This window comes from Ictalurus punctatus, chromosome 7, assembly GCF_001660625.3.
Source record: "Ictalurus punctatus breed USDA103 chromosome 7, Coco_2.0, whole genome shotgun sequence".
In the NCBI taxonomy this organism is placed as follows: domain Eukaryota; kingdom Metazoa; phylum Chordata; class Actinopteri; order Siluriformes; family Ictaluridae; genus Ictalurus; species Ictalurus punctatus.
In genome coordinates this window covers 7,704,850-7,726,964 of record NC_030422.2, presented here as the reverse complement: position 1 = coordinate 7,726,964, position 22,115 = coordinate 7,704,850, and the positions used below count along the sequence as shown (strand labels likewise).

Below are 22,115 nucleotides of genomic sequence, written 5' to 3'. Positions count from 1 at the left end.
TGTTGCATTTAAACAAAGTTGGGATTTCAAGTGAGGTTGAAATTATTTAAATGATAAAAAAAAAAAAAAAAATTGTTCTATAAGCTGTTGTATTCCTCATGTAGCTTTATTGTCTTTACACACACATTGTATCACATCTGTAACCATTTTCTTTCACCTGTGCACATTTAAAAATACAATAATATGATTAAAAAAAAATAAAAAAAATAAAAGTTTATTCTTTGAATCCAGCTTCCTAGTTTTATTTTTCTGAGATTCACACTTCAGACACAAATAGCTAAAGGGTGATTTCCCTCTATAAAAGCAGAAATAAAAAAGGGAAATGGACAGATTGGTATTTTCCTGTCAAACCATTTTTGTATTTGTGAAAGTTTCTAGTATGTTTTCCTTTTTCCCTCATGTCCTACATTGTTTTGTCTTTATGATTCACCTGCTGCTTTCTGAGAACTGCTGTATCAAAAGAAAAGAAAAAGAAAGAAACTGAATTGCATCAATAGATTTTAGATTCACAAACTATTGATTAAAAAAAATAAATAATAAAGCAATTTTACAATTTACTACGGTGAAATTTTTTTCATTGATCTAGCATTTCAATTGTAATATATATATATATGCCAACCTCAACTCTTTCTAACCCCAGGGGAGGAAACAGGATTTCCTTGCTTTGTACTCTGGTGTTTGGAACAGATTTCCTTCTTGCTGAGCTGCAGGTCCTCGAAAATTCCTATTGCCGCTCTCTTTTACTTTATCAGCATTTTTTCTAACAGCACCCCCCAACCCATACCACCTGGAAATAGCCCTTAAAATCATTTAGAGCATAACCTTTTGTAGTGAAAGTTCTCTTAAAAGCCTTTATTGCCATGCGATAAATTATTTTCTCAAAGTTTTCCTAGGGCTAATTTATTTATTTACTGATGAATGCAGAAATAGTGCATAGCAACCTGAATTCTAACTACCTGTGTATTTCAGGTCAGGGTAATATAGAAGGGTTTGTCAATTACTGTAGACCTCCACTGGTCTGTAATTGTACCTGCAGTCAGTCTGACATTCAGTAACCTACATAAAATTCATTTAAACCGACTAATTGTGACTGAAAACGAATACTTGCTGTATGTGTGCCCTGAGTATTTTGTGATGGCAATTCATCTTAAATATGAACACACAGAGAGAGAGAGTGAAAGGAGTTCTCAGAATGAGACTGAACTGTGGCCTTTCAGTCCGTTATATACCTCAATTTGAAACTGAAGAGTATTTTCTACCATTTTTCCTTTACAAGTGACTCAGACAGAGTTTCTAATTCATTTAACCGTATCAATTATGAATACACAATCAAAATGATTTAAAAAAAAAAAAGTCTAGTGCCATTTATAAAGTGGTGTGTGTGTCTGTGTGAGTGAGTGAGACAAGGAGATAGAGATCCTCTGCATGGATTGCCACATTGTTCCTGTCTTTAACTCCCACCCCAAAAAGTATTCACACTCCAACCTTAAAACAAACGAGGGGTGTGTGTTTGTTTCACACGGTTCCCTAGAGCAGAAAACTGCACATACAGAGACACAACTTACTCCCTGGATTATTCTTCTTGGATTATGAACTAAAGGACAGACATGAAGAAGCTCCACTTTCCTCTGTTTGTGCTGCTGTGCCTCTGCATGGCTTTGCACAACACTGTACAGCTAGGTATGTAATAAATATATGTGTATGTGTAGATAAGACAGATAAATGTGTGCAAAACAGACAGACCAAATCAGATAGGTCAATAGAATCCAAATGTGTTTCATTTAATAGAGAAATATTGATTACATACTTAACATGACTTGTGATCAATATATCCTGAGTTATGGACATATCACTTAAATTCATTTAGAGCATAAATATTTTCAATAGATAACACTTTGTTCTGAATAAGACCACTGGCAGTGGTTCATAGTTAGTAGTTTTCAACCATGTTCTGTGTTTTCTCCTTTCATTGTACAGACAGCAGTGCTTTCCTCATCTACAACGAGGCTCACAACAAATGTATGAAGGTGGTAGAGCCCAACGTGGCTCAGGCCAGTGACTGTGACTTGTCTTCAGACACGCAGCATTTCCGATGGATTTCCTCTTCTCGGATCCTAAGCATCTCCCACAAGCTGTGCCTCGGAGCTCAGGACCTTAAAGAATGGGTTAGAGTTGTTCTGCTCCCCTGCAACGAGCTGAGTCCGATGCAGATATGGGAGTGCAAGAATGAGACTCTGTTTGGTATAAAGGGCCAAATGTTGCATCTGAATTACGGCAATCGCCATGAGCCAAATTTACTGCTGTACTCAGGAACGGGTTCCTGGAGCCGCTGGGAGATATATGGCAGTAAGAATGATCTGTGCTCTCACGGATACCAAGGTAGGCTCTACTTTGAATTCGTAAAGGGTGTTTGTAGAGGTTTATATAATGCATCTTTTTGATCAAAGAGCGAGATTTTTGTAGGTAGCTTGATCACCTGACCATACACCACTGACTTATGCACTGATGCTGTGGTGTATGGCAGGTTGGTAAACTTGACTATGTATTTTACTCATGGTAGATTTGTGAACTAAGCCATTGTTTGGATTTTGAATGATCCAAAAAACCTGGTCAAGCAACAACAGATTTAAATGCCTAAAAATTTTAAGCCAATTAAAAGGGCTCAGGGGAAACATGCTATGAGTGGTTAGCCTGCACAATATGAGTGAAAAAGTTCGCAGGAAGTAACTATGAACGACTTACATTATATGTATATGCTCAGAAAACTGATTCAGTAGCTGTTTTATATATAAGATGTACATAAGTCTGATAAGTATGGCCTTCTTAACCACACTCTTCTCACCAACTTTTCTTCTTATGTATTTTCTGCAGAGATGTTCACCATTGGTGGCAATGCTTTGGGCAACCCCTGTCAGTTTCCCTTTAAGTACGGAGAGAAGTGGTACGCTGAGTGCACCCTTGATGGGCGATCTGATGGACATCTTTGGTGCTCCACGGTCACAGACTACGACATGGATAAGAAATGGGGTTTCTGTCCAACAAAATGTAAGATAACACTGATTAATTACTATAACATTTTAACAGATGTTTTGTTAATAATTAATATACTATGACGCAGATGTTATAAACTTGAATATGTGTCTGTTATAAACACATTACCCCTAGAGTACGTTAAGTTAATTATTTTTCGATGGTTTGTTTGACCGTGGACACATTCTGCATAGTTACTGATTGAAAGGATTGATGGGGATCTGACTGGAAGGACAGGTACAGCTAAGTAGTAAGTGATACGGTAGTTGGAACAGATGATTTTCCTTTTTTATTGTGTGTATATTGGGGCCATAAAACTGGGGTCAGTCCCAAAACCAGATCTGGGGACTGACCTTCTGAAACACACACTTCCTGTGGAGTTCTTTCCTCTCTATTTTCCTGTTTTATTGCAGATGTAAGTGAAAGATTTTTTGCTGCCTTGGTGTTATTTAGAGAGCTTTTATGTTCCCCTTGTCTGTGCCAATGTGTCATTAACAATGTAATTTAAGCCCTGATCACTTTGGTAGTATATTTAGGGTGACATCTGTAAAAAAAAAAATAAATAAAAAAATAAATAAATAAATAAATAAATAAATAAATAATAAAAAAAGGTTAATCTATGATAATTTGCCTCTGGACTGTGCTTCAAGACCAAAAAATCAAACCCTTAACTCTGGAGGCGTGAGGCAAACATTTGTGTCACACTCTTACTTTGTAAATTTTTTGAAGCTCTTACTGTAGACACAATATATGAGATGTACTGTAAGCCTCAGTGCAAAAGCATAAAGCCTTCCGTGATTGTCTCCCGTGATTTAATCAGCAGTTAGAATATCTTTACCATGTTTGATACTCATGAATGAATACACTTCAGGAACATTTCAATGATAACTGGCTCAGTGTCTTATTGATCGCACAAGTTTTTCAATCCCCTAAGTATTGCCTGTGTCTGTGGTGTGTTAGCATCATCAGGTTGGGACACCGATCCAATAACAGGTGTGTTCTACCAGAGGAACACTCAGTCAGTGCTGACCTGGCATCAGGCTCGCAAAAGCTGCCAGCAGCAAGACGCTGATCTACTCAGCATCATGGAGCTGCATGAGCAGACATATATATCAGGTACACAGACCTGAATTCATATCAGTAAACCCAAGTAATGCAAAGATTACATATAATATGAAAGGTATATACTGACTTTCAGCTGTTTGCAATGAACAACTCAAACAAAAGCAACTGAAATAGTTCAACACAACGAATACTTCAAGTGGTTTTTCCACAAATTCAACTGAAAATGCAACTTTTTAATGATTTCTCCAGTTTAAAAATTATTCCACCCCTTCAAGGCAAGTATACTTAGTACTTAGTAGAGAACTCTTTTGCTGTTATGACCTGCTGCAAATGAGATACAGAGCTTCTGGCAGCGTTCCTGAGGAATCGTATCCCGTCTTGCCTTCCATATGCTGCAAGTTTCCAGTGCCAGAGGATGCAAAGCAGCCCCAGAGCATCACTGAGCCTCCACCATGCTCGACTGTGGACAGAGTGTTCTTTCTTCATTCTTCTTTCTCCAGAGATACCACTGATCCTTCGTGCTGAAAAGTTCCAGTTTTGTTTCATCGCTCCACAGAACAGAATCCCAAAACTTCTGAGGCTTATTTATATGATTTTGAGATGATTTTCTTCTGCTTTTGGGTCAGTAGTGGTGAACGTCTTGGAGTTCTGGCAAGGAAACCTTCTGTGTTTAGTACGCGCCTTAGTGTGCTCACTGAAACCTCAGTGCCTGTTACCACCAAGTCTCACTGCAGGTCTTTTGCAGTCACTCGAGGGTTTTTCACAACCTGCCTTCTCAGAAATCTGCTTGCAGCTGTTAGTTTCCTTTGTCCAGGTATTTAATATAATTTTCTGCCCCTAGCCAGCTCAGGTAATTCATGTATTCCACCTCAAGCACACCTGGTGCAACTAATGAAGCCCTTGCTAAGTCACATCAGGTGTGCTTGAGACAACACCTGTTTTGCATATTTGTGCTGTTGTGAGGGCTTCTATTCAGTGGGTTGAATAATTTTGAGACTAGAGAAATCATTATAAGTTGCATTTTCAGTTGAATTTGGGGGAACCACTTGAAGCATTCGTAGTATTTAACTATTTCAATTGCTTTTGTTTGATTTGTTCTTTGCAAACAGCTGAAAGTCTGTATAATACATAAATATATTTCATATTTAAATAAATATATATATTTTTTCAGGGTTAACTAATATACTTGGGTCATCTCTATGGATTGGCCTGAATAGTCTGGATTTTGAAAGTGGCTGGCAATGGAGCAATGGAAACCCATTTATATATCTGAACTGGGCTCCAGGTAAGTGCTCGCACACATAGACACACGCATAAGACTATTTCCAAGCATGTTGTTACCCCCCATCTTCTCCTTTAGGCCACCCCTTACTGGAGCCTGGCATGAACTGTGCAGCACTTAATGCTGGGAAAGCATCTAAATGGGAGAGTACAGCCTGCAGTAGTAAACTGGGATACATCTGCCGCAAGGGAAACTCCACGACCATTACGCCTTCAGTGGGTAAGATCTAGAGAGACATATAATAATACAAGTTTACAGATTTGTATATGCCGCCTTTAAACATTCTGTTCCTCTATCACTTGTGACTTGTGTGTGCGTGTTTGACAGGTAAAAACCAGCCTAGCTTCTGCCCAACCACCTGGGTGCCGTATTCTGGTCACTGCTACTCTCTCTCACGTACTAAAATGATGTGGAAAGATGCTCTGACAGCCTGTCGTAAAGAAGGAGCCGATCTGATCAGTATTCACAATATAGAAGAACACAGCTTTATTATATCACAGAGTGGATACTGTAAGAGCACCTACTTACATATTCTATTTGGTTTAGCCCAGAAGCTAAAACATCATGATGCATATAATCATAATAAAATCTCTAGAATGTTTAAGAAAATACTTCATCATGGTCTCTACATAGAAAAAAGGTCAAATATAATTCAAGTCTAAAATTGAACAGACAGTTTACAGCTTCAGCTTAAACAGTGAGTCATTCAGATCAAGGGTGGATGAATATAATAATAATAGTTTTTTTTTTTTTTTTTTTTTTTTTTAAACAGCCACCCTCATACACACATACATAGACACACCTTAAACCAGTGGTCACCAACCCTGTTCCTGGAGATCTACCTTCCTGAAGACTTTAGCTCCGACCATAATGGTGCCCACCTGACCATCTAATCACTGCCTTAAGACGTTCTTGATCAACTAAACAGGTGTGCTAAATTTTGGTTGGAGTTGAAACCTGCAGGAAAATAGATCTAAAGGAAGAGATTTGGTGACCACTTCCTTAAACAGGCATACACAATAAGAAAATATAAATTTCCTGGAAAATCTTTACCAAACTGAAGAATGGAATAAAGCTATAATTCTGGATATTACTCACGGGCATATTCTGGCTATTAAAGTTACTTTTCTGAATAAAAATGACCAAATGAACTGTTTAAATAGTGATTTGCCATTTCAGTAAATCTACAATTTTGAACCCCTTGGTCTTTAACATATGGGCCTGTTTCCCCACTGACTTGGAATCTGATTTGGATGCATGTGTGTTTGTTCGGCAGTGCCCACTGATGAAATATGGATCGGTCTAAATGATCAGAAGACTCAGAACCTGTTTGAATGGTCAGACAGAACCCATGTCACCTTTGCCAAGTGGCTTGTGGGAGAACCTTCACACACAGCTATCCTCAGAGAGGACTGCGTTCTCATGAAAGGAAAGGTACAGTCAACACTAAATCCAACAAATTTTGTATCGTTTCTATACATCCTCTTAGTCTCAGTCTGAGAAATGAGCATGAGTACTTTTCATGTCATGCTTTAGGAGGGGAAGTGGGCAGATCACATGTGTGAAAAGGAGTATGGCTACATGTGCAAGAAGAAAGCCTCCACCAAACCTGCAGGGGCACCGGAGGTGATCAGTCCTGGATGTCCTGCTGTGAGTCATAAGCTCTCCTTCTCTGCATACACACACACCTTTAAAAGACTAAAGATTTAGTCCTTATATATTTAATTTTATTACTCACACACAAAATGTCCAATACTTGCATTGTTCTTTAGCTTCTAGCTGGAACCACTAAACCATGTACAGTGCAAAACTATGTACTGAACCATGCACACATTCAGGATCACTGATACTCTTCAGGAAAATGAACCAAAATAAGTACACAAATACAGTATGTGTAATTTGTGATATTTTAATCTAAACATATGGGTATGCGCTACGGTTTTACAACACACAGCATTAATTAAGCAGAGCATTTCCCCCCGTGCCAAGATCCCATTTTTACCGGGATGCATATGAACTGTGTTCTTGAAATCGGACCACAAATTTTCAATAGGGTTCAAATACAGGGGCTGAGATGGCTGTTAATGTTTGATAAAAAGCTTGACCTTGTTGAAGGCTGTCAGGTTTTAGGCTAAAACTTGGTGAAATGCATGATGATGTTAATCTTCCTAGTGCCACTGGTCCACTAACCTCCCAAAACAGCCTCCAAGATCAATGATCCGCCACCATATTGGAACAATGGCATGGGGAAGGTTGTGAAACTTGAGAGTAGCGTTAAGTTAGATCTGAACCATAACATCCCCAATCTGTTGATGAGCATGTCTACTCAGAGTATTGGATTGGTATCGGCATCCTGTTTGCTATTGTGAAATACTCACCCAGTTAAACTTCCATCCAGTGGTCAGCTGACATTTGTTCAAACAATGATTTTCTTCCCTTTAGTGAGAGAATGATGAAAAGGGGTTTCATGGAAAAAAATATTTGATTTTCTTTTTGAAAAAGCAGGAACAATTGCTGACTCCTTGGTCCTAAAACAATAAAGTTGAAAAAATCTTGCTGCAGTCAAAAGTTCAGATTCAGTGTAATAGGAAAATGCTGATGATGAACATTTTTGACTGTGACAGTCGGTTCCTTGTAACTCTGTGTTTCCCCTAGTGAACTAACACTTCATGCAATACAGCCATTCTTGTCATATGATTTCTCTGAGTTGTGGTAAGACAACCATTAAAAAAACGCTGATGGTAATGAAAACTAGTTAATTTTTTTATCAAACAATGTCCACATCCTAAACATTGGATTTTTGATCTATAATCTCTTTAGGTAATGCCACACTGACTGATGATCTTTCATTCATCTTTATTAATCACTATATCCTGGTCAGGGTCATGGTGAAACCATAGCTTATCCCAGGAACACTGGGTGTGAGACTAAATACACCCTAGATGGCCTTCAAATCCATTCCAGGGAACCATGCACCCAAACATTCATATCTATGGGATATTTAATGGAGCCAGTCCACATTTTTGGGAGGTGGAAGGAAACCAGGGAAATCCATACACACATGGGGAAGCGCTAGTAACCTGACCTCATGATCTACAATATAGAGCTTAGTTTAAACGCAAATGGGGACAGACCAGACATGGTCATCAAACATCCATATGCAGTATCCATAAAAAAGTCTGTCTAGGTTTATAATGTAAAAACACAACACAAACAGGTGAGAACTAAATATATATTCAGGGACCTAGGGCTCAGTGACGTCTATATAAACAATGAACAAAAATATTAAATAATTAAATGTTACAGAAGGGGGGGCATGTTCGCTTAGTGGTTAGCACACCTACAGGGTTGGGGGTTTGATTCCCACCTCCACCCTGTGTGCACGGAGTATGTTCTCCACATGCTTTGGGGGTTTCTAAATTGTCTGTGAGTGTGTGCGCGATTGTGCCCTGCAATGGGTTGGCATCCCATTCCCATCCAATGTGTCCCCCACCTCATGCCCAGAGTCCCATGGGATAGGCTCAGGCTCCCTGTGACCCTGTGTAGGATAAGCGGTACAGAAAATGGATGTTAGCAGAGGTGGGTAGAGTAGCCAAAAACTTTACTCAAGTACAAGTAAAACTACTTATAACAATAAAAATTACTCAAGTAAAAGTAAGAGTAAAAGTAAGAGTAAAGAGTAAAAGTAATAATGTTAATAATTACTTGAGTAAGAGTAAAAAAATCTCAGTAGTCTCACGTATAATTTGTGCAGTTTTGTGAGGAAACTGACCAGTTAGGTTGTTTCCTTTATTACTGTTTACTGCTCTCTATAGTAGATAAAGAGAAAATGTTTATACATTTTTTTACATTTCTTTTTTTGAAAGGCATTTATGCTTAGTTTACAGCATTTCTTTACACATGCCTAAGACTTTTGTACAATATTGTGTATATACAGACATGTGAAAAAATAAGTACACCCCATGGAAATTGTTAGCTTTTTTGACATATTTGGACGAGTTGAAGTTTGATGAAGTTGATTTACAAACCCACAAGGAAAATTAGCTTTTTCAATCATTTATTCAACAGACATATCAATAGATGTGATATTGTTCTGTGGAAAAAGTAAGTACACCCTTGGCCTCAGAATCTAGTATTGCCCCCTTTAGCAGAAATAACTTCTTGTAGGCGTTTTGCATAATTGTCCACCAGGCCTGCAGGAATTGTGACCACTCTTCCATGCAATATTCTTTCCGTTTCAATATGTTTTGAAGGTTTTTCTTGCATGTACTGCCCATTTTAAATCCCCCCCACAGCATTTCAATTGGATTCACATCCAGGCTTTGACTAGGCCATTCCATAACACTTCATTTCTTCTTTTTGAGCCATTCTTGGTGGACTTGCTCGTGTGCTTAGGATCATTATCGTGTTGAAAGGTTTGGGCAGATGGCCTCAGATTATCTTCAAGCGCTCTTTGGTATGATGCAGGATTCATAGTTGAATCACTGAATGCAAGCTGTCCAGTCCCTGAGGCAGCAAAGCAACCCCAAACCATAATATCTCCACCGCCGTGCTTCACAGTTGGTATGAGGTGCTTCTCCTGAAAAGCTGTCATTGGTCTACACCAAACATGTCTGCTGTTACTGTGGCCAAACCATTTTATCTTTGATTCGTCTGTCCAGAGCACATTATTCCAAAAGACCGGGTCTTTGCCTATATGCTCATTGGCAAACTGTAGTCTTGCAAAGGCTTTTTCCTGACACGCCTCCCATGCAGGTCAAATTTGTGCAATCGCTTTCTGATTGTAGAAGCATGCACTTTGACACCAACAGTTGCTAGACTTACTAGCAAATCCTGTGATGAAATTTTGGGGGTTTTAGAGACTTCTTTTTGCACCAGTTGTTCTGCTCTTGGGCTGAATTTGCAGGGACGGCCGGTCCTGGACATTTTGGCAGTTGTTTGAAATCTGAGCCATTTGTAGATGATTTTCCTTACAGTGGATGGAATTCAAATAATTTGGAGACCTTTTTAAATCCCTCACCAGACTCATAGGCATCCACAACCTTTTTATTCTGAAGGCCTTACAGAACTCTTTAGATCTTGGCATGATGACACCACACACCTCAATAGCAAGGAGAACACCAGACACTAGATATGAGAGGGGTATAAATAAGACCGGTTCCACCTGCGCTCCCTAAGCAGGATCTAATCACTGGCACACAATCTTGAACATCTGATTCTAATTTTATGGATCTGAATGTGTGATAGATGCAGGGGGGTGTATTTACTTTTTCCATGTGACTGATCTGTTTTTTGTTCATTTAAATTGTGAAAATGACTACAAAATGTCAATTTTATGTGTCATTTGATAGAGTGTATCACCTATATTAATAGGCAGAATCAAGTTGAAATTTCAAAGAGGATCAAATGTCTGCTGGTCCAAATATGTTAAAAACTGAAATAACTGAAATGAGTCTGGTTTCTGTGGTTCTTTTAGGGTTGGATCAGGTTCAGCTCCTACTGCTACAGCATTGCGGTAGAAGCCAAAACCTTCAGTGAAGCCAAAACAGCATGTGAACAGAGTGCAGCTAACCTAGCTCAAGTTGCAGACAGGTAATGCACACATTAGTCGAATACTGTTTTTATACACCAGTAAATTAAACTACCTACCTGCATGGACCTGCCTGTGTGTGTTGATGTGTTGATGTGGGCTTTATTTTAGGTATGAGAATGCTTTTCTCATCAGCCTGATTGGTTTACGGCCTGAAAAATATTTCTGGATTGGCCTGTCCAATACAGAACGTGTTGAACGCTTTGAGTGGACAAATAAGCAAGCAGTCAAATTTACACACTTTAATGTAGGAATGCCAGGTATGGAAATTATTAATAAGTCCTCTAGTTTACATTAAATATTTAGTTAGAAATAACCTGAATGATGTAGTGAACTGCAACTTTATAATTTACAGAAGTCATAATGTTGACTTCTTTTGTCTACCTGACATTTAGATAGGCGACAGGGCTGTGTTGCCGTGCGAACTGGGACTTCGGCAGGATTATGGGATGTAGTCACCTGTGATAGTAAAGAGAAGTACATCTGTAAGAAAATAGCCGAGGGTGTTACTACAACCAGAGAGCCTCCTCTGACACAACCTCTCAGTTGCCCCTCCAAATGGATAAAAAAAGACCCTGCCAATTGCATTCAGGTATCGTCACTACACACAAAAAAAATAGCAATTCTGCATAAAATTGATACACATTCTCATGCAACACACATCATGCACTTATTCCTAACTTCTTAGGTATATAAAAATACAAAAGAGAATAAGAAATCATGGCTTGATGCACGCAACTACTGCAAATCCATTGGTGGTGATCTTGCTAGCTTTCACGCTGAAAGTGAAACCAACATTTTACCGTAAGTATGTTTTCTACATTCTTTACAATGAGATCTTTTTTTTTTGTAATTTAATAAGAATTCAAATGATTTCTAGTTTCTTCTTCTTCTTTTTTTAAAAAGATCATTTCTTTCTACTCTGTTGATAAGAGTCCCAAATATTTACTTTCTCTCTCTCTCTCATTATACATATTATGTATAATATAATATAATATAATATAATACATATTATGTGTTGTCCTCTAAAAGGTATGGTGGGGGAAGTGAACCTGCATGGATTGGCTTTAATATGCTGGATGATAATGCTGGCTTTGCATGGTCAGATGGAACTTCAGTGAGTTAATTTTATTTCCGCTGATCATTTCTGTATGATCCTATTCATTGCTTCAGTGGTTTTATTTAAACTAGATACCATGTTGAGAATACCGTAAACCTTAAATGGTTTCTTATCAAATGGAATCCAAATCTTCGGGGCTTGGTGACATAAGTACACAACAGTCATTCATTTTTAGTCTTTTTGTAGTATAGGAATATCAAAGAACAAACAACAAGCTTATGTTGTATTTAAAACTTTATTAATGTTGGAGAATTGACGAAAGACATGGAAATATTTTAATTATTTAATTGAATTTATTTTTACGTTTGTGTAAATCAGAGGCAAAATTTGTGGTGTGCGGCTTTTACATGCTGCATGTTAAGCCTATGTTATTTGTGTCTAATTTTCCTCCCTTTTGTGTGTGTGTATGTGTGTGTTCCTGTATGTTAGTCAAACTATGAGAACTGGAGCTATGGGGAGCCCAATAATTACAATTCTAATGAGCATTGTGCAGAAGCCAGCTTCTACTATGGTCATAGATGGAACGATCGGGATTGTGAAGCCTACAATGATTGGATCTGTCAGATACGACTGGGTAGGTAGTCCAGCCAAAACAACACAAACACTTGCTCACACACATACACACACACACACAATTGCAGTGTATATGCGCCACCAGTTTTGTTTTGTTTTTTTGCACAACACTTAAAATATTTCAGAAATAGCAACAAACTATTGCCTTACTGTGATCATTCTGTAATTGTTTAACTCTGACCCTTACCATAGGAACGACGCCAAAACCTCCACCTACCAACCCCCCCCAAGGTATCATTTCACTTAATGTATTAATTTCGCCCACCTTTAAATTAGCTTACTAAAATAGCTGATATTGATTAGTCAGCATGCGTTGATCATACTAAAATTAGATTAATCCTCAAAGCAAAATTTTTCATTTCTACAATCTGAAGTTCTTGTGGTAAGACTCTCTCTTTTGCTCCAAAGCAGAGTTCAACATTACGGCTGATGGCTGGATCCAGTTCAACGGTAGTCAGTACTACCTTAATAACGAGCGCCTGGATATGGAAGCTGCTCGTACATTTTGCATTAAGAACCATTCTGACCTTGTTATCATAACTGGTCTAAGTGAGAAGAAGTTTATATTTAAACAGGTAAAGGACCCGAACCATTGCCTCCGTTCTGTTCTGATAATGAAAATTTAAAAGTTATTTGTGTTTTATGACTTCAATCTTACAGATTTCAAGAGGCACAGAAGACCAGTACTACATTGGAATGACAGTGGGATTAGATAAATCCTTTAGGTAACATTAACAAAGTGGTGACACAAGGAAAAGAGCATTTTTCCATCTGTGGTATTAACGTTTTCTTATTCTTACAGCTGGGTGGATGGTTCCCCGGTTGTCTATACAGCATGGAACCAAAACGAACCAAACTTTGCCAATAACGATGAAAACTGTGTTACCACGTACAAGAATGGTAAGACCACCTCATGCATTTTAATCTGAATAATCTGGTTGCTGACAAAAATTTGGGGATTCCATGAAATCATCTCTTTCTCAGGATACTGGAATGATATCAATTGTGGAGTACAGTTACCCTCTATCTGTAAAAGAAGTGTTAACTTTGTCACCAGCACAGCGGCTCCTACCACTGTACCGACGGGAGGCTGTAGTTCTGACTGGACCTCCTTTCAGGGAAAAGTGAGTGAATTTACCTTGACCAAAACAATGGCTTTGCAAAAATATAAACTAATGAATGTGTAAACATTCCACTGTCCGTGGCTGCTTACATCAGACAGTGGGCCTCACTGATCCATCTGGATAACACTGGATAGTGTTCTGTTTCCCTGTGATGTGTTTGATCGCCTGGATACAGTAGATACATATTTTGTCTCTGATTTTCTTGTCAAACCACCTTTCTTTTCAGCTCACTTAATTCACATCTAATAATAATAATTATTATTATTATAATTATATTATATAATAACAACAACAACAACAACAACAATAATAATAATAATAATAATAATAATAATAATAATAATAATAATAATTATTATTATTATTATTATTATTATTATTATTATTATTATTATTGTAATTCAGGACACACCTGTTGTTTTTTTTACAAGAAAATCAGCATTTCTGAAACTTTTGTAAAATACAGAGAAAAATGATTGATTGGTTTGGATTGGCTTATGCAAAAAGATTTACACACAATTTTAAAAAGATTGATAAACATTGCTTGTCTGACATTATTTAAACTTCTCCCCAGTGTTATAAATTTGTAGGGAAAGATAGCAATGAAGAGAAAATATGGCATGATGCTCGACTATACTGCATCTCTCAAGGAGGCAACTTAGTGTCCATTCGGAGTCAAGCAGAGCAAGGTACTCGCTGAACTACTCTGCAAAATATTTTTAAAAATTTTTTACTTCTACAACTGTTCTCCAGGTCAATCCATTTCAAGTGGTCCAATAATTGTAAAGTTGGTTGCTTGACCATTTTTAATTTTTTTAATCTTTTAGGTGTAGCAAAACCACCAGTTTTTAAAAATTTATTTTACTTGGTTTAACCATGACGGCCATCTTTGTCTCCTGGCACACAACAAATTTTGGTGATACAGCTGTATGTTTATGGAAACCTCGATATCTCGGCTCAGGATGGTTATATATGACCTTGTACCTTGTAATGTGCTCTAGGGATCAGTTTTATATATATAGACAGATATATATATATAGACCACTTGAGATGGAATGACCCCTCCATAACCTGTGTAATAGTTACATAACTTTATGCTGAGAAATTGAACCATAAGTCTGCTTTAATATCTCTTTTTCTTCTCAGCATTTCTCACCACTATGATGCTCAGTTCACGTGATGACGTGTGGATTGGCTTGAATGATATCAACTCGGAGATGCGCTTCCTTTGGACAGATGGGAAAGGTGTCAAGTTCACCAACTGGGCCAAAGGATATCCAGTGTCATTTCCAGATGGACGCCGAGTATATGGAGTAGATGCAAGTGTCCTTTCTCTATTATATACACATACTCATTTTGGCCTAATCACACACACTTGTTCGTTATTATTATTATTATTATTATTATTATTATTGCTACTTACTAAAAGCAATGCTCTTTCTTATGTAACTATACCCACATGCTAAGGCTCAAAGCTTTAAAGTTGCTTTAGAGAAGTCTTTGTCTTCTGGGTGACAAGCACAAGCGTTTGAGGATAATCTGTGGCAGTGAGGGTCATGCAAATCTTCTCTTATATAGATTCCTCTGTGCTCATCCGCCTTAACCGCGATTGCAAAGTAGTTCAATGGAAACCATCTAGATGTAAACAAAACATTTTGCCTACTTCTTCTGTCCATGTCGTATGATCCTACTTCTCAGTTCATGGTTGCTAACTTGCACTGGTTGTAACAGACGGATATTCCATGTTCAGTGCTGGAAGACTCTTTGTCATTTCTGACAGTAAGCATTTGAAAGAAATTGGGTTTCTGGACCCCCAATAGAAACTGCCATCAGATCTGTTAGATTTCACTTTTGCTTCTGCTTTTCTCAGAACAAGAATCCTAGTATACAGTAACACGGTGAGACCATTCTAGAGGGCGATGGTTCTTAACAGAGTGTGCTTGTTAACTCACTGCTGAAATTTCAGAATTTGTACCTTTGTGATGTCCAGTCTTTGTTACATGTTGCAGTGTATGTTGCTACATGTTCACCAGTTATTTCTTGGAAGACTTGAACCTTCAATCACATGTTTATATATTTATATCATACGCTCTTTTGCGAATGACCATTCTCGGCTTTAAGATAAAATAAAAAAGAAATTAGAGCCGCTTAATGTTTTCTTTCTGTAGAAAACCTTTCAACTGGTTCTTTCTTTACGCGGTCTACTTGTACCATACGCTTGGCAACCACTTGGGTCTTTGGGTCATTTCTAGATCAGTAGTTCTTAAGCTTTTTGCGAGTACGACCCACTTTTACGAATGTTTTGAAACCTAATTAACATAATTGAAAACAACTTCAACATTTTTTTTGAAGTCGTTGAGCTTGGATAGATGATGCGAGGTGATCGAGTCGTGGCTGAGGAAAAGATGCAAACTTCAGTCATGAGTCTGACTCTATACTTGTTCTTCAGGTACACCAGTGCTGAAAAACCAGCCTAACAGAGATAGGTTAATGCAAATGAGAGAAGTTTTTTGCAATACTTTGTCACTCAATTCTCGGTTTTCGGTGTGCATGGATATATAAAAATCCACCAGTGGCTTCTCTGTGAACCTCTGTGTTCACTCATTCAAAATAAAAGTTTTCCCACAACCCCACTGCTACTGCTTGGCTTGGCAACCCCGCTTGTCTTGTGTTTGAACAAAACCACACATTTGACTTCATGTGTGGTCGTGTTCATACTGTTGGATGTCTTGTCTCGTGTCATACGTATAGTCATTATATACCGAGTTCTTAAAAATACAAATCTGTTATAAAAGCTTACTCTTTTCAATACAGGTCTTCATCTCAAAGTGGAACATTGACTTAGCAGGAGACAGCACGGTAGGTCTGACATAACTGTGCTTGGCTTTCAGTCTTTGATGGCAGTTGGCTTTGATGTCGACCACTTTTGATTCCAGTGGGGAATTCTTCTAGTTATCAAATCCAGAATCTCTTTTTAATCACGTTTCAGTGAAGTGAACGTTCTTCTGATGGTTCTAAGTTTGTTCCCCTTATGCAGCACCAAAATCAAGATCAAAGTATAATGATACATATGAAAAATTATCCCTTTCCTTTGCTGGATCCTGGAATGTTACCGTACGATGCTACGACAGGAGACATTCATTCTTTCAAACGGTCCTTTTCAACCTTTCTAGCATCAAGTCTTTACAATCACATGAAGCTTGAAAATGGAGACACTTGTCTTGAACAGAATTAGCCTTGTGATGGTTACTCACTTTATATATGTTGTCGTTACTTGTTCTATATAACAAATCCCATGCATGCTTTGGAGTGACATCGTGGCTGTGGCTGTAATAGGGGCTTCATTAATCATAGAAAACTTGAGAAAACCTGAGTTCACGCATACAATGTCCTATTACATGTATATGTAACTTAAGACAGGGTTCAAAATTATCATGCGGTTTGAAAATCTACTATCTGGTATTTATGATTTTTCATGAACTATAAGATTTTCTGGGGCAAGTACTTGACTGACATAAATTTGTTTTTGTTCTCAGCGTTATGGCCTTCAATATATTAATAGTCTTCTCCTTATTCAGACTTCTGCTACACGGGCTCTTAAGTTGATTTTGTGAACAGACCATTTAGACCACTACTGTGTGCATACAGTAGTTGCCAGTTGTTGTTGTTTTGTGTACCACCTTCAAGTCAGGAGTCTCTCAGTTCCATCTAGGTTATTTCTTGAAATCAAATGTTTCCCTTAAGTTCTAAAAAATATCTGGCTCTAGAAATTACAGACAGGAATCGAACCCCCAAGCTTGGAGGTGCAAGGTGAACGTGCTAACCACTAAGACACCATACACCCCTGAGGTCTTTAACAAAAATGTAGATGTAAATTCCATGCGAATGCTTGCTATACCTAAAACCTCTAAATTCATGATCATTTAGGCAGTCCAAAACAATTCTCACTTGTTGAAAGGTAAGTGCACTGCAGCATTTTATCAACTCATTATCACACCTCAGAAAGCACAAAGTCCTCTGTCCTCACATGGTGGACAACTTACTGACTATTACAAAGCACTGATACCTCCAGAAATGTTCAATAAACATCTACTTACTGAAAGCGTCACCATATCGATGACTGTATGGTATTACATGTTATTATATAATTATATATTTTACTCTACATAGCCATAAGTATGTGGACACCTGACCATCACACCCATATGTGGTTCTTCCCCAAACTATTGCCACAAAATTGGAAGCACACAATTGCATTACAGTTTCCCGTCACTGGAAATAATGGCCACAGACATGTTCCGGCATGACAATACCCCTGTGCACAAAGCATGAAGACATGGTTTGCCAAAGTTGGAGTGGAAGAACTCAAGTGTCCTGCACAGAGCCCTGACCTCAACCGCACTGAACACATTTGGGATGAAGTGGAACACCGACTGCACCCCAGACCTCCCCAGTCCTCTTTTAGCACCTTTAAGCTTTTTTGTAAAAATGGCCCTAATTTCGACGACATTTTTTCACGTGTTATTTGGCAGTGTATTGTTATATGCTGACGTAACTCCTTTCCTAAGGATATTATTTAATTACATAATCATCATCTTCTGCAGTTTGACTGCGTCATTATGGTGAAGACACCAGACAGGATTACTGGCATGTGGAAGGTTGAGAACTGCGAAGAGAAACGAGGTTTCGTCTGTAAGAGGAATATCGGTGAGTGGAAGTAGCTGCAGCACAAACTATTATAGTACCAGTGAACTGTCAAATCAACATAATCATCAAACGTTACAAAACTAATTTTATTAGACCTTTATTAGGAATGTATGTTTAATCTGCTGCAGATTCTCAGATCCAAGTTCCAGCGACAACAGTGTCATCAGCATCATACTTTAAACTGGGAAATAATTCGTATAAGATACAGACTGAGAAGATGAGCTGGGATGAGGCAAGGCGGCAGTGCAAAGCAGACGATGCTGACTTAGCTAGCATGTTAGACTCTGTCACCCAGGCGTTCATCACCCTCAGAACTGGCAGATTGAAAGAGCCTATTTGGATCGGACTAAACAGCAATGTGGTAAGCACACCAAACAATTTGTAAAGGCACACTGAAAGGAAAACTAGTTGCAGGAGATATGGATAGATGTTCCTGAGCCACAGTGTTACTGCAAATCCATTCCATGGTGTCATACATGCACTGAAGTGAATCCATGGGTTAGGGTTAGGGTTTCACATATCTTTATGATAACACGCACAGAATTAAAATGCAATTGAATCAACATTTGAGGTTCACTGTGATCCAGGATAAAGGAAAAAGAGTAAGCCAGAGCAGGTATTCTCAAACCTTTTGAAGCCAGGGACATTTTTAACTGCAAAACGTTTATCCATGGACCCCCCCCTTATAGATTTATTTTACAAACATATTCCAAATATTCAAATATTACGCTTAGTATTTAACCGTCTATAATATGTTTTTTTTGTTTGTTTGGTTTTTTTTGAGCCACAGAGTTTTTCTTCTTTCCTGAACTCTGTTTTTGAGATATTAGATATGGATCAAAATCCATTCCGTTCATCTGATTTATCAAATGGGCAAATGCGTAGAGGAACTCTATAATAGATACACTGTAATACCTTTGGTGAGAATGATGGGTTGTGATTTCCAACACTGTACTATGTACCATATACTACGCTTCATGGACGCCTGGTGGTGAACCATGGAGCTAGAGAATTATGGGAAGATGAGTTAGTAAGTGGTTCTTAGACATGCCATCGTGTCTTGGTGTCTCACACACTCCACTATCTTCTTTACTGTTGCTTGTAGACCAGTGGACGATACCGTTGGATTGATAACTGGTTATTGCGCTACACTAAATGGGCTTCAGGTGAGCCACTGAGAAACCAGGCCTGTGTATACATTGAAACAGATGGAACATGGAAGACATCAGATTGCAGCAAAAGCTACTACTCCCTCTGCAAACGCTCACCAGGTAGGTCCTAGACCTCATTATATCTGCAGAGAAAGATTTCACCGATTGCAGTACTAAGTTGTTCGAGTGAAATCAGGGGAAGAGGGCCATTGTCCATAGAAAACCACCACATGTTTATGTGTGTATGAAGATAGAGAAGTGAATTTATTTGTCATTTCCACAGGTTGGATACTTCTAAATGAATTCTTTCAGATTATTGATTTATTTATTGTTTAAAAGTAACTTTTTTGTTTGTAATTTTTGAAAGTTCAAAAACAAACGGATATGGTCACAGCTTATTTATTTTTTTCTACTATGCAGATATCGCACCCACTGATCCCCCTGAACTCCCAGGACACTGCCCAGAACCAAAGAAATCCAAGGTCTGGATTCCTTTCCGAGGACATTGTTATGTTTTTATAGCCACAAAGAATGAGAACTGGGCCCATGCTTCAGTGGAGTGTATGAGGATGGGTAGGCAAATGTAGTTCTTTCATTTATTTCACATGAATATATTTTTAAACGATTATAGTACCTATATACTGAAGAAAAAAAATGTCACAGGAACACTTAAATCCTCTCGCTCAGTTTTTTTGTATTCCAGGTTTTGTGTAATTAGTTTGTGTGTACAATTTGGAACCATATTGTATCATATTATATGTGTTTGGAACTTTAACTAATACAGCCCTATATTGTCTGACCATTTCATTGTTGTCCCTGTGACATTTAATACCTTGATTTTGTTCCTGTTGCAAACATTTGCAAACATCGCCTAAATTTTGGTAAAGCATTAGCTAATAACGATCCATCTCTATGCACAGGTGCAACATTGCTGAGTGTGGAGGATGCACTGGAGTCCAACTTCATCCATCGGAATATTGAGATTCTTCACGATGAATCCAAATCTTTCTGGATTGGCATCCACCGCAGCTACACAGGTTTAAAACCTAATTAAATGAAAACCGTCCAGTTCAGAGCAGCTTCGATATCAAATTAGTGACGGTTAAGGGGGGATCTAAGTGAGTAGACCAATGTGTGTATGTGTTTGTCTATCAGGTGAGTGGATGTGGATTGATAACACCGTGGTGGACTACATTAATTGGGCACCACGGTCACCCGGTACCAGCGGCGACTGTGTGGAGGTCAAATCAGAAACTGGCTTGTGGATGAACTCTCATTGCAATGGATACAGAGGCTATATCTGCAAAACCCCCAAAAGTAAGCGATAAACATGCATGCGCGCACACACACACACACACACACACACACACACACACACACACACACACACACGCACACACGCACACAATCAATCATCAGTCTAAAACTCTTTTATAATCCTTTTCATAAGTTTTCTTTTATAGCATAACGTATCTTCAGTAATCCATTATCTGAAGCTGGTTGTGGAATTTAATCTCATGTACACATCCTTTTTTTTTAGTTATACCACCAACTGAGAAACAGCCGGAGATTCGTGAGTACAAAAGTTCATTTACTCCAAATCAACTGCTTCTTTTCTAAGCTTTAACATTAACATTAAATCTAAATAAGCTTGAAAGTGAAACAGGGAACTCCTGATGCTATGAAATTGTTTTGTGTTACGAGTTTCATTTAGAGCTCTTTCAATGCACCTAATTATTCATTTTGTCCTGCAGAACCGCATGTGGAAGAGGCCTCTCATGGCTACACTGGTATCGCTATAGCAGTTGTGCTGGTGATAATTGCTGTAGCAGGACTGGCTGCCTTCCTCTTTTATAAAAGACCAACTACCCCAGTAGTCGGGGAGTGTACGTTCGATAACACACTCTACTTTAACAACCCGGCACGAGCCACCACTACTGTAGACACCAAAGGACTGGTTACCAACATGGAACAAAATGAGAATGCATAACACACACACACACACACACACACACACACACACACACACACACACAAACACACACAGTTACAATAAATTTCTACATAATTACATAAAAGATCAAATATTTGTTGTTGTTGTTTTATTTTTTAAATAATCAAGATGTATAGATGAATTTTGTACATCACCAGACTGCTTGGATGTAGAAAGATGTCTGCTCAATATTTAGTAGAGTAATACACAAAACACCCTGAAATTACATGTTGCTTATTTACATCATATAGCGCTTTCTTTACTCTTAAATAGGTTCAAGTTAATATAGGACAATGTAAATGTTCATCATCTGTATGCCACCATATTTTTTTTTTTATTCTCAGACCTGTGCTTTATTGACATGGTTGTGCTCTATTTTAATTTTCTTTTTGTAAATAAATGTTTAAAGAACTAGAAAGGAATTAAGCGTGACATCTATGTTGCTGAAAATGTTCTAGATATTCTTGTTCAGTTCAGCTT

At 38.2% G+C, this 22,115-nt stretch overlaps 1 protein-coding gene across 3 annotated transcripts; it reads left to right on the top strand.

Annotated features, from left to right (window-relative positions):
- The first annotated feature begins 1,465 nt into the window (after window positions 1-1,465).
- Window positions 1,466-22,053, top strand: mrc1a (mannose receptor, C type 1a). Of its 3 annotated transcripts, none has more exons than XM_017472977.3 (31): window positions 1,466-1,680; window positions 1,978-2,379; window positions 2,872-3,045; window positions 3,991-4,146; window positions 5,267-5,380; window positions 5,456-5,596; window positions 5,705-5,887; window positions 6,654-6,811; window positions 6,914-7,027; window positions 10,854-10,969; window positions 11,079-11,227; window positions 11,363-11,559; window positions 11,656-11,771; window positions 12,000-12,084; window positions 12,517-12,661; window positions 12,853-12,891; window positions 13,072-13,235; window positions 13,321-13,385; window positions 13,463-13,560; window positions 13,645-13,784; window positions 14,359-14,473; window positions 14,931-15,103; window positions 16,599-16,643; window positions 18,389-18,491; window positions 18,620-18,852; window positions 19,597-19,762; window positions 20,063-20,215; window positions 20,563-20,679; window positions 20,798-20,959; window positions 21,183-21,215; window positions 21,397-22,053. In XM_017472977.3, exons 1-31 carry the CDS (start codon window positions 1,608-1,610, stop codon window positions 21,630-21,632), a joined length of 4,365 nt encoding a protein of 1,454 aa, XP_017328466.2. In that variant the 5' UTR covers window positions 1,466-1,607; the 3' UTR covers window positions 21,633-22,053. The 3 variants fall into 3 exon arrangements, with proteins under 3 accessions (XP_017328466.2, XP_017328465.2, XP_017328467.2); XM_017472976.3 differs by having other exon boundaries at window positions 13,069-13,235; XM_017472978.3 differs by lacking the exon at window positions 16,599-16,643 and having other exon boundaries at window positions 1,468-1,680; window positions 13,069-13,235.
- The last annotated feature ends 62 nt before the right edge of the window (window positions 22,054-22,115 follow it).